Source organism: Scomber scombrus, chromosome 21 (genome assembly GCF_963691925.1).
Source record: "Scomber scombrus chromosome 21, fScoSco1.1, whole genome shotgun sequence".
In the NCBI taxonomy this organism is placed as follows: Eukaryota; Metazoa; Chordata; class Actinopteri; order Scombriformes; family Scombridae; genus Scomber; species Scomber scombrus.
The window spans coordinates 417,124-430,612 of NC_084990.1; the positions used below are offsets into that span (position 1 = coordinate 417,124).

At 37.2% G+C, this 13,489-nt stretch overlaps 1 protein-coding gene across 1 annotated transcript in view; it reads right to left on the reverse strand.

Annotated features, from left to right (window-relative positions):
• LOC134003001 (RNA binding protein fox-1 homolog 3-like) overlaps positions 1-13,489 on the reverse strand; it is a 266,760-nt gene that overhangs the window by 75,656 nt on the left and 177,615 nt on the right. The window contains exon 3 of the mRNA XM_062442082.1: positions 1,419-1,565. Coding sequence (XP_062298066.1) covers positions 1,419-1,565 — 147 coding nt within the window. The remainder of the gene's footprint in view (positions 1-1,418; positions 1,566-13,489) is intronic.

Consider the following 13,489-nt stretch of genomic DNA (forward strand, 5'->3'; position numbering starts at 1 on the left):
TTATTTTTTTATTACTGTCTATGTATTGGTCATTGTCTTCTTGTCTGTTACTTGATGTAATTTAAATTGAAATTCTCATAAATAAAGTGTTCAAAATACAAATTCTAACATTGATTAAAAAACAAACTATTCCGTGTAAATTAGATAACTGCTGGAATTCAGTGTTTAATGATTTGTGACTCACAAAGTTGTCCATATGTTGCAGAATTAACTTAACAGATATGAGTTTTCAGATGTGCCACTTCTATGGTAAAATGAAGTGGTATCTGCATCAAGGCCTGCCACTTTGTAACGCAACCAACCATCCAACCTTTTGAGGTTTTGATGCAATATAAGAAATGTCATGATACTTTTGCTTTTGCACTGAGGAATTAAACTGAAAAGTCACTCAAAAACCCAATATGTGGCTTCAATAATGTCTATTGTAACAGAAGTTTTGTAATTTTTATTTATTTATTTTTTAATGTAAATTGTTATGTTTCAATAGTCTGCAAATCAAGTAATTACTACATGTATATTCCGTACAGTATTTGCAGTACAGTACAATATTTCTCTTTTGCACTTGTGCAGAAAAGTGGTGGATGGCTATCTGACTTTCTAAGGACCATTTAAGGACATTCACGTGAGATGAAACATTAATAATCCGTAAATAATTTGGGTTAAGGGGCATACAGAAGTAAAGGTGTGAATTATTTTAAATTTTATGGAGCAAGGCTTGAGAGCTAGTTCAAGTTGCACTGCTACATTCAAATATGACATCTTTTGCTCAGTTCCCTTCATATTAATGTGGTCTGTTTAAGCTGAGGTGCAGTTTGCTCTGCCACTGCTGTTGCTGCCTTGCTCCTTTACAAATACTGCTATAAACACTGCTGAGAAAGCTGCAGAAATGTTGCTGCTGCTCATAAAAGCATTGCACAGCTCTACCTCTCTCCTAGCATCTACAGTTCACTCTGATTCCCCTGGGGGGCAAAATTACCACAGTCACCTTGTTTGCTTTCAGGAAGTGACAGGTTCAGAACCTAGAAAGCAAACATAGGCTAATAATACCAAATACATGAATGGAACTTTTTGAATGAATACAGATAATGCCATATTACTTCTAATGTCTAACAGAGGCAACTGCATCAGATGTCAGCTCTGTTATGATGTTAAAGAAGATTCATTGTCATTGTAGCATGTGTGCCAAGAGAGCCACTGACTGCAATGACAATAATTTGAACTTTCTTAAATGCTGGAGTTGTGGTATTGAATTTTTCTTATTTATTTTTTGTGGCGGTATTTACTGCTGTATTCATGAAAAGTACAGCCAGGAACAGTGCTGTAAAGTGGATAATATTCCATCTTTCTATATATGATTGACTTGTAGTGTTATAAATGGTAGCTCAGTAGAGTATATTTGTGTGCAGTTGTCATCTCACCCCAAACATTTGCCGAAGGTCAGGGTCTCGGAAACGGAAAGGTATGTTGGAGACGTGTAACCTTTTTGGCTGCTGCTTCTCCGATGAATCACTGGGCTGCAGGTGGATCTGCTGGGAACCCTCTGTCTGTGCCACCTCCTCCGCCTGCTGCAAGGAAACACACAGCACGCCAAATGTTAGCTCCTACAGTGGTAAAACATTCCCAAGGAAATGTACAAGTAAAAGACAAGGTTGTTCAGCTTGATGTTTTAAATTCAAAGCTAGCCTGAGCTTGAGTGAAATATAAAAAACAGATCCTGTACAATAGAGGAATATTGATTGTGCAATGTGGTAGAATATTCAAAGAGGGGGAAGTGTGAGGTGACAGAAAAGGGGATGTAGGCATCAAAGATAGCTTTTTAAAACTCTGCAACTTCCTGTGTGTAGCTTTAAATGTTCAGGTCAGATTTATATATATTCATAGTACGGGTTAGACCTGTCTCAAGTGCCTTGAGATAAGTTTTCTTGTGATTTAAAACAATATTCTATCTATCTATCTATAAATACATAGATAGATAGGTAGTCAGTGTAGCATGACACTGCACAATCACAAGGCCAAATGCATGTTCATTATAAAAAAGTATCTCTGATTGCTGTGTCTGACTCACATATCCAGGAATGTTTTCTTTTTTCTTTTCTATATGTGACCTTTTTGTTCAGATCTCATAGAAAGAAAAAATCCTTTTGAATTATTTATCCAATGGATATATAATTTCCCGTAGACTTTGTTTTGCACTGACAAACTTTAAACTTTACCCCAAATAAGTCCTGATACTGATCCTGCTTCTCCTGCAGGTTGAGAGGCATTATCTAGCCTAGTTTTACATGGACTTGTCCTCTCAGTACATAATTAAAAAGTCGGACAGGTATGCCTGTATGCCACTTAATAAATACAGTATAATGTGCATTTCTACTAATGCACATTTCTACTAATGGAACGATTTGCAAAGCACTAATTCAATTATACAAGAGTCATATTATACTCACCATTTTACTAAAAACTCTTTTTAAATAAACTCTATACACTCTTTAAACTAATTCTAGTCTTTTCTTCGATATTATATTTCTATTTCAATGTTAAATATTATCTACTGTCAGCAAACCCAACACTTTTTTTTTTTTTTAAGGCTGACCGCTAATTGGACGAGCAGAAAGCCCGCAAGTGCAAAATGAAATTTAAATCCCATGGAATTAGAGGTTCTAGTGGAAGAACATAACAAATATATTGAGTTACATAAAAAAAAAAAAATTATCAGAAAAAAGTCAATGCTGTTAGTAAAACCAAAAATATTCCACTCCAAAAATATTAACACGGGCCGAAAAAATCCGTCCTGTGTGTATTCTGTCATTGTGCCTCTGTCTCCTCCTCTCTATGTTAACAGAAGTCATCTGTGTGTGCAGTGTGCAGCCGGTTAATACCTGCCTTTCAAACGTATTATTTATAGACAGTTATCAATCAATCGATCAATCAATAAGAGAGAGATGCACATAAGTTACCGTCAACTAAATCACCTTCGAATTTGGTAAATCACAATGCGTGTACTAAATAACATATTTGCATTTTCTCCTCCCTGTATTTTACACACTGGGGTTAAAACGTCTCATATTACATATTCATTATAGCAAACATATTAAATGGACAGTGTGTATTATCTTACACAGTTGAAAGATGCAAGCCTCAGTGCGCTGCCTTTGTAGTTAAGCTTGCACTTTTTTTGCAGCTAATGTTTGCACACGTTTTTACACATGCAAACGTTATTTTTTTTCATGTGAAAATGTAAATATCCAGCTCTTCAGTGTTTCTCTTGTAGGCTTTTACACAACGAGTTTATAATAAAAACAATCATTACCATTAAAAAGTATGAAAAGAGAGCAATAGGTAGGTTTTTTTCTTAGATACGCCAAAACATGTGGTTGTTAGCTTTGCTGGTAGCAAAAAATCCCAGTTGGGGATGTTTGTCACATTCTCTTTGGGGTTGGTTGTCACATGTTGGCATATACATATATAGTGTGACATATCTAGTATTTTCTTTCTTTTAAGATAGTAAAATGAGCAGGAACTTTGTCAGGGAGACAAACAAGAGCCAGACTCCTCCAGATGTAAAGGTCAGGACAGTCAGAGAGATGAAAATGTATAATATTGTTATACAGATGAAGCCACTACAAATTTCCCCTGTTTCCGTGATGGCTCCTTGGCCGCCCCTTGATAGGTCCTTGACTGGCCGATAATGGAAGCAGGGGGGAAATGCGATGACGTGTCAATGAGGCCCCGACTGGAAACGCCCCTAAACTGCCTGAGTGAAAACCAGTTGCAATGCTTCATTTGTCCACGGGGAGGCGCAAGTATTAGTGCAGGAGACCCGAGTTAGTTTTATACACTAATATTACTTGTATTTACTTCTATTCTTCTTCATAAAGTAGCCTTATACTATATGTTGTTGTTATTGTCACTGTATCGTCACTATGTGTCTGTGTAATGCTGCTGCTACACTATAATTTCCCAGCTTGGGATCAATAAAGTATATCTATCTATCTATCTATCTATCTGTCTGTCTGTCTGTCTGTCTGTCTGTCTGTCTGTCTGTCTGTCTGTCTGTCTGTCTGTCTGTCTATCTATCTATCTATCTATCTATCTATCTAATGAAGGGTGCAATATAGTTTAATCCATTAGAAGGATGCAATTGAAGCTGCTGTGCGCCGGTAAAACACAACATAGCCGATCAATTAACAAAACGCACTATGATTAAAAAGTGCAAGCTTGTTCTTCTGAGTCATGCCTGTGTAGTATGCAGTACTAGATACTAGTGTAAAAAAGACTCAAGTAAAAGCAGACGTCCTGATTCAACTCTTTACGCCAGTAAAAGTAAGACTTAGTTTAATGATTTAGAAGTCGCCAAATGACTTACTTTAACGAATTTCGTTAGTTTATACAATGCAGATTTGTAAAATATTACTTTTATGAAGGTCACAGTCACTGACAATAAACTTAGCATTTCATAATTGTGGTAGCAGCGGTGCAGCAGATGTAATGAAGTCCACGCAGCACGCTGGATGCAAACTAATATTAAGCCTTTAGCCTTTTCATTATAATGTCCATGGACATAAACTGAGTTAATTCATTAGAAGGATGCAATTGAAGATACCGTACATTTTACAGGACCTCTGACTGATCATTGTCACTGTCAAACCAAGAAATAGCCCATGTGACATACCCCGTCTAGTGAATCAAAACAGGACGCACTATTTACTGTAATACATAGTATTTCAATGGACGGTGTAAATAATGTAAATAATGTCACGACTATTTTACTACATATTTCTTACTATTATTGTTCTTATAGTTTTTTGTTTGTTCGTTTGTTTTTTTGTATTGATTATTTATTGTTCTTTATTCTTTTCTTATTGCTGCTATTATATTCTGACACTGATACTGGGTTTCCGTTATCCGGTAATTACAAAGTCAAAAATCAAAATGAACGTTGGCGCACAACGAGTTATGAATGGAGGGGGATCTCCCACTCGAGGCACCCCCCAAAACGTCACTTTCTCGTAGCCAATCGTAAGCCCTGTTGAGACCGACTGGTTTACACAATCCTTCTCCTGTCGGATTACCTCCGAAATCATCATCCAACGTGTCATTGTCAAAAGAAAGTAAAATAGATACAACTTTGAACTCGCTTGAGAAAACACGTCTCTGTCCGTGCAGCTAACATTAACCTCAGCTCCAGTGAGTCTGTTCAATACTTTTATTTTATTGGCAATATGTTATAAAACATAATAGTTAAAATAATTTGATCATAATGAGAGCAGGCGTAATAGAGCCGTGGGAGGAAAAATTCAAAGGATTCACAGTTTGCCAGGAGACATGCACAGGTGTGGGGGGAGGGGGGCATTCGCTTTGAAAGACAATGGAACAGGCTCCCAACCATCCCCCCAAACCCATCATCACCCCGCCAAATCCGCACCCCTTCTCAGAAAGTACTGTAGTTGCAACGGCCATGAACACTCTTGCATGATTTGTGTGGCAATGGAACCAAATAGCCCATTAAGCCCAAACAAAAAGTTAAGCAATGATAATGCTAATAAAGTGGATGGGCTTACCTGACTTACAGCATGCACTGAATAGACCGGGGTTGGCTTGCACATTTTTCAACAATTCTACAATTCACAAATTAGCAGACGCTGAACTACCCACTACTCATTCTCAGCTTTAGCATTCTGGCATAATTTGTGTGAGAATATTCAAACCAGCATCAAATGAAAGGTTAATCATCCTTTAAATTCCTTGTTTTTACGTTTGTTTCTAATTTCTCACTGTCAAATGTTTATTTTCATATAAATAAAGCTGCGTTGCCTTGTCTTGCCTTGCCTAAAATCAAATACAGTCGTTTACGTTTTTCCATTACGTATAATAGATCTGAGCCTAAAATTGAAATATGAAAAGCAATTTGTCTTTCTTTTTGTGTTAGATTCAAAACAAATAACAAAATAATCAGTCAGTAGGCTATTTAATTTTTTGATTTGAAAATGTGTTTCGATTTTTTGCAGTATGAACTCTTGCCAAATCCTGTCACGCACACTTTGTTTCTCTTTCTAGCACAAACATCCCATTCATTTTCCTTTCTTCACTGCTAAACAATAAAAACACTCTTAAAATACTCTACAGGCAAACACACTTCCTGTTAACCAAGAGAACATCATTAAACACATATTAAACTCATGGCACATAGCAGAGAACCATAGAATTATCGGTCAAGATTTGATTTCCATCATTTAACAACCTGAAGGTTGTAAAGTCAGTTATTTTTGGGTTGTATGCATTTACTTAACAAAGTTATGAAAATGCAGCAGAGTTTTTCCGCTGAAAACATTGTCAATAAGTAACTGCTACTGCGAAGACTCGAACCCAGGTCTCCCGCACTAATGACGGACACGCTGCCCATTACGCCACCGCTCCGGTCCTGCGTTGTGATGTGTCTAACTGACAAACTTACGCTTGTATGCATTCACTGAGGAAAGATTATGAAAATATAATACAACTTTCCCGCCAGAAATGTCTTTAGAACAAACATAAGATATGAAACCTTTCTAAATTCGCCCTTTTCTGTTGGCGTGGAAGATGAATACCCGCCATGTTTTCACGTTGTTATAGGCTACGTCTAGGGTGCAAATAGACACTCCGCATTTTTTATTCAAGATAGTCATGTATCTGTGTCTGCAAATTGTTTGCTCAGTCATGGTCTTCCTTGAAATTTAAAATATTTTTTCTAAGTTGTGGTGCGTGCATATAAAAAGTCAGTGGGTTATGTTAGGTAGTAAGTTACGTTTACTGGTTCGGATGACCAGTAAAAATTCATAGAATATGTGGGCTATTCTGTGACAGAAGCGCCATCACCTGGTCATACCCTGTATTACAATGAATAGGTGGGTTTACAGGAAAAGATAGACACGCCCAGGAGAAGGAGGGGGTTGCTGAGTCGGCTGGCAGCCGGCTGGGAGTCAGCTGCCATTCAGCTGGCTTTCAGCTTGAATGGGAACTTTCAAGGGGCTTCATCTGTATAAGGACAAAAAATGCACTTATAGAAATGATTTTTTTCTGTTTGTGTTCTCTTGGTGCAGGAGATGTGTTAGGTTGTTGTATTTCAATGAAACTAAACATTTAAAAAAAAAAATGTAAGTCTTTTTTTCCCCATTAAAATAACACAGAGACAACCAACCTCATAGTGTGACTACAAACCCCACAATGGGGACGGTTGTCACAAGTGCACAAGACATATTTGACGGCCCATATCTTTTGAACATAATCAGCAGAAGGAGAGTAAGACCTCTCTATTCCTACCTGACACTTTAGGCTTTCATTACAAATTAAAAGGGAATCTATTCAGTATTCGGTTTATGAGGAATTCAAAGGAAAGTAAAAAGTGTGACTACCAACCTGAGAAGATGAAAAAGACAACTTTGGAATTACCACAAGTTGCATTTCAAGTTGCAGTCTGTTTGTTGAATATGGAAACTACATTGATACCAACCCTCCATTAATCCAAATTGTAGAAGTAATTGAGCATTACTGGGATTATTAACTATAATGTAATTACTGATTTTTTTTATTGTAATCCCTTACTGAAGCGAAAAAAAGTATTGAGGAATTCATTAGTGCCAAACATAAGTCTTAGCACCAATTAAATTGCCTACATGATAACAAATCTCCAGTACTACCTGTGACATGACAATATAAATGGATGGAATTTACCACAATTCATGTCTTCTATCTGCTACATTATTTTAACAGAGATTAGGTAAACACTGCCTTGGATGTGAGGGGAAAAGCTACAGTAGTCATTATTATCAGACAATTCTGTGAATTATATTACTGACCAGTTACTTTACCAGTTCTAAAAACATTGTAATTTTAGTAAAAAATAAAACAAAACAAAAAATGTAATGTACAATCAGTGAGTGTCATTGCAGGAAATAGTGGGTCTTTTATGTAATGAGGCACAGAATAAGGATGTGAGACAGGATGGTGGATGGGTGAGTAGTGATTTCCAATGCTAATGCAGGGTACCCTTCATGTCCTGTCAGATCAGTAATTATTGTTCAGCCTTTCATTGACAGTACAGGTGATACCATATTGTCATAGGCAGATATTGGCGAGTGTAAGAAATGTAAAAACAATTGATTTTGGAGTGAAAAAAAAATTACTTGTACATAATCTGGCATTTTGCAAAATGGTCCAGTATGATTGTTATTCTCTGCTGATAGGGTTGGATACACTTGTTTATTGTTTATCAGTGCATTCCAAAACACTCACAAATCATGATTGTAAAAAATGATAAATATACTGTAAGCATTTGCTAAAGGACAAAAAAAAACCTACATAAAACTTGGTTAAGGCAGAAAGAAATTATCATCTCATTTAAAAAACAAAACAAACAACTTTGGCTGTTATAAAAAAAAACAGGAATCAAAGTCTGGTATCTTACATGCTTTGTCGACCATCCATCCTGACCTCTTCCCTACAAGGTTTAGCAGTGTGTCATGTTATTTCCACCTTTTCTCTTCCTGACAGGCATGAGTAAAAATTCACACAACCACTAGAGGTCCTTCTAAGGTAAAGGTAAATAGAGGTTGTTTCAGGCATCTGAACAAAAGACCAATGCAAACAACAGGACTGAAGGACTTCATCAGTTCTACTGCAGTATTTGAAATGCACTCCTTGGTTGAACGTATACTGCAGGGTCATCCCCATACTTAACATTTTGTAAGATTTTGTTTGTGGTACAGCATTCCCAGTAAGAAGAAATTAAAAAATACCAAAGAGATAAGAGAGACAGACAAAAAGATGAGTCTCCCCTTAGATGTCTTGGTGTGATCTTGTGACACCCTGCCTTTCTAAGTGTTTTTCAGACTGTGTTGTCTGCAGAAGTACAAAACCCCTCTAAAAAACAGATAGGGAGCAGAGAGTAAATGTACATAATGAATTAACATAATGATGAAGGGATGTAGAGAGAAAGAATGAAAGACATGGAGATGGAACAATGATGTCAGCTAAACCCGCATAATCAATGAGAGAGAAGTGCTGAAGGTAGCGGCATTTATGCCGACAGAAAGAGAAAGAGAGAGGGACGGGCAAAACACAAAGGACAGCAAAGGAGGGAGAGTTCAGGCATGCATGCAGGCTAAGTGCTGATTGAGGAGAGAACAGTAAAAATGGAGAGACAGCGAAGTGAGGATAATGGCATTACATCACACACAGACACACAAACAAACATACACAAAAGCTGAACAGGCAAGGAGCGCTCTACTGAATGGGATGCCGCAACAGTTAGCTCCCTGTGTGTGCAGGTGTGTGTGTGTGTGTGTATGAAGTGAGACATATTAATGCTGCACAGAAATCATATTGAGGTGCTTAGAGTGTACACCAAATACCAGATATACCATCCTGCGACTTCTTGTTTTCTCTAAATAATCAAAAGTCAACCTGTCCAGTTTTGTGCTTTAAAGCGATGGTTCGGCGTAATTTTGATCTAGCGTCATATGCACCATTATGTCTATCTAAACACCGCCTCATCCCTTTTTTAAAATTTGGTCGCAAATTGGTGGAGTTAGAGCTATCAGCCGAATGGCTTAGTACAGGCACTAATGTGTATCTCGTAAATTACCCCACCAATAATGCCTGGATTGTTATCAAACTTCTACAGCAGTACAAATAGGGTCTTAACTCATAAATTGATGCATTGGAAAGTTGGAAAGTACACCAGGAGTTTATTAAAATAACACTTACCTGATGGCTTTTGTTAAGCATATTTTATTATATGAGTAGCAAAGGCATGTTAAAAAGCCTAAGGAGTGATGTCATGTGCCTGCGCACACAAGGATGCTATTGTGAGCATGCGCAGAATAAACGGTCAGTGTGAGTTCTCAGACCAAACAGAAGATGGCGGTCTGTCCTTTTTCTCCCGTGTATATTAGCCATTAGCAAGTACTAGCTTCCACTTTGGTGACTGTTATAACGATAGACTGCTGCAGAAATGAATAACGCTACAGCTTTTACTCCTGCTACTGCTAAAGCTGTAAGCATCGTCGAAATCTCACGCGATCACTGAAATACCGTGTGGTCGCGCGAGATCCCGCACAGAGCACATCTATTGCTGTACTCTCGCTTTTTGCTCCTTCTTCACTACTACTACTACTGGGCTGTGTTCGAAACCGCATACTACATACTTCTATACTAAATACTTCCATCCTACACACTACACACTAAACGACCAGATAGTAAGGAGACCGTTTACACTGTAGTAAACTACACGATAACCCACAATGCATTTCCTTCCTACCCGAGCTGAAATCAGCAGGCTGAAGCTGATTTCATTTTAGCTCTAACTCTGTAAATATACCACTTTATCCACATTTCTAACCGTTTTAGGCGAGAAAGTAAAGTAGCCCTTTGGATCCACAATGTGACGCTAATTTGTCCAAATAACACCTGTTTAAAGTTTTGTTCCTGCGAATTCGGAGCGACTCAAGTTAGCCGTAGAGACTAACTGACTTCCGGTCATTTTCACAAAATAAAACACCTGTTGCCTTTTATTATTAAGAAAACCATAACGATAGAATTGGTGCTTTTATTTTGAAAACAGGAAGCGAGTATACCCTCGCTGTAGCTAACTTGAAACCACAGAGGTGATGATCTGTGACGTTTGTATTTTGGATTTTTTTCCAGAAGTTATCTTGGGTAATTTGAGTATGAGTAGTCAGCTCTTGATGCATACTCCGCATTTCTGGCGAATCGAGTATACCATCTGGGAACTTCTCGCATACTCTAAATCGCATACTACGCAGTTGAAACACACATACGTCAAATGACGTCAGAGTTAGTACGAGTAGTAGGAAAGTATGCGGTTTCGAGTAAGGCACTATTTTTCTTTGCCAAGAAGCACAAAACTGATTTTTGTTTTATCCAAGAGTCACACTCAGTGCCTGATGATGGATCATTTTGGAGATCCCAATGGGGTAATGAGTTGTGGCAGGCTCATGGATCTGAACATTCTGCTGGGGTCACCACTCTAAGCTTAATTTTTCAGGGACCTTGTTATTAACTACTTGTGATTCCTCAGGCTATTATCCTCCCAAGTGGTAAACATTGAAAATTTCATACTGGTAATTGTTAATATATACGGCTATAACTCGCACAGTGATAATGATATACTGCTGGAATCATTAGAAAAGTATATTCAAAATGCTTCTAATAACTTTCCTATCTCAGGTATTGTAGTAGGGGGAGATTTGATCACAACTTGGACTGTTGGCCTTCACGCAACTCTACTGCAGTTAATGAAAACTCGAAACTCTTTATGCAAAAATTTAATTTAATTGATGTGTGGAGGTACCAACATCGAAGCACTAATGCCTTTACATGGAGTAACAGAAATGCCACCAGGAAATCACGACTAGACTTTTGGTTAGTTTCTAATAATCTGAACGTTGATAAAATATCAGCTAATATTATATTACAACACCATTAACCGATCATAATGTAGTCTCCATATTCATCCCTTTGCATTCTGCCTCCACTAAGGCATATAGAAATGTTTACTGGAAGTTAAATAGCTCTCTTAACAGTTAAATCAGGCATAAAGAGGATAATAGCTGAATTCTGGAATAAAGCAAGTTCTGAAGATGTTTTTGGTAGCAAATGGGAACTTTTGAAATTTAAAGCTGCCCAATATTTAAGGAACTATGGCAGTACCTTCGCCAAAAATCAAAGTCTGGAAGAAGAGAAAGTAGTTTCTAAAATAATTTTCATTATCACAGAAGAACCCTGCTGATATGTCAGAAAGGGAACAATCAGACTTGATCTCAGAACAAATTAAACTAAATGAAATCTGTTTACATAAGGCTAAAGGTGCCTTTGTAAGATCAAGGAAATAGGTGATCGAAGCAGGAGAACAGAATTCTGCCTATTTCTTTAACCTAGAAAGACATCACTGGAAGCTCAGTTTAATTCAACAACTCAACATTAACGGTGATCTAACTGATGATCCAAGCAGAATTGCAGACTTTTGCTCCAGTTTTTACAGCGAGCTATATAAAACCAAATACTGTCATCAGTCAGCAACTTCATTTTTCAATTCTCTGAGTAACATCACTCAAATTACTGAAGATGACAAAGAGATGTGTGATGGAATTATAACTTTACAGGAAGTCACTTATGTGATTGAACATCTCAAAACTAACAAATCTCCTGGAGTTGATGGTCTCTCCGCAGAATTTTATCAAACATTTAAAGAAGATTTAGCCCCCTTCCTACTTAAGGTAATTTTAGAAAGTGTGGAAAAAGGAACTCTACCTCCTACACTAACACAAGGCCTGATTCCATTTATCCCAAACCTAAAAAAGACCACCTACTTATTGATAATTGGCGACCCATTTCTTTACTGAACACCGACTACAAGGTATTTGCTTCAGTACTTGCTAAACGGCTTAAGAATGTTTTAGACCCAATTATTGATGAGACCCAATCGGGATTTATGAGAAAAAGACATATCTCCAATAATATTCGGCTTGTTTTAGATTGAATCGATTACTCATCTCTGTGTACTGGCGACAGTCTTATCTTCTTCCTAGACTTCTATAAAGCATTTCACACCGTAGAATATCATTTTATATTTTAAAAAATTTAACGTTTTGGATTTGGTGATTTTTTTTGTAAAGCTGTTAAAACTATGTACTCCAAAGGTAACAGCTCTATCAGACTAAAAAGTGGGACTACCCCGAGATTTGAATTACACCGAGGCATCCGACAGGGCTGTCCCGCATCCCCTTATTTATTCATCCTGTGAACACAAGTACTTTCCAATCATATAAAAAATAGCTCATTAAAAGGTATCTTTATTGCAGATAGAGAAATTATAAATTATAATCAGTCAGCTGGCTGATGATACCACATTATTCTTAAAAAATGCCACCCAAGTTCCCATTGCTGTCCATACAATAGATCTATTCTCTGCAGCTTCTGGACTCTGTTTAAACCTGAAGAAATGTGAGCTATTTCCTCTTAAAGACTGCGATGATACCACGATTTACAATATACCAATCAAAAACAAGCTCACCTACCATTGTGAAAAATCAGATAGATAGATGCACTGAAAACTTTAATCTGATTATAGACAAAACAAGGAAAAAACTGAACCAATGGCTTCAAAGAGATTTATCTCTGAAAGGACGAATACTACTAACAAAGGCAGAAGTGCTGTCTCGCCTCACATATGCAGCTATTCCCCTGTCTGTTAAAAAAACAGCTCTGTAGTGCCATCGATAAGTTATTATTTAATTTTATATGGAAAAAAAAGACGCATTATGTGAAAAAATCTGTCATTATGAACAATTAGGATTCTGGTGGTCTAAACTTTCTTGAATTTACTACCCTCAACAATACCTTTAAAATTAACTGGATAAAGCAGTTCTTACATAATCCTACATCCACTTGGAATTTTATACCGAAATATATTTTTTCTAGCACTGGAGGCTTT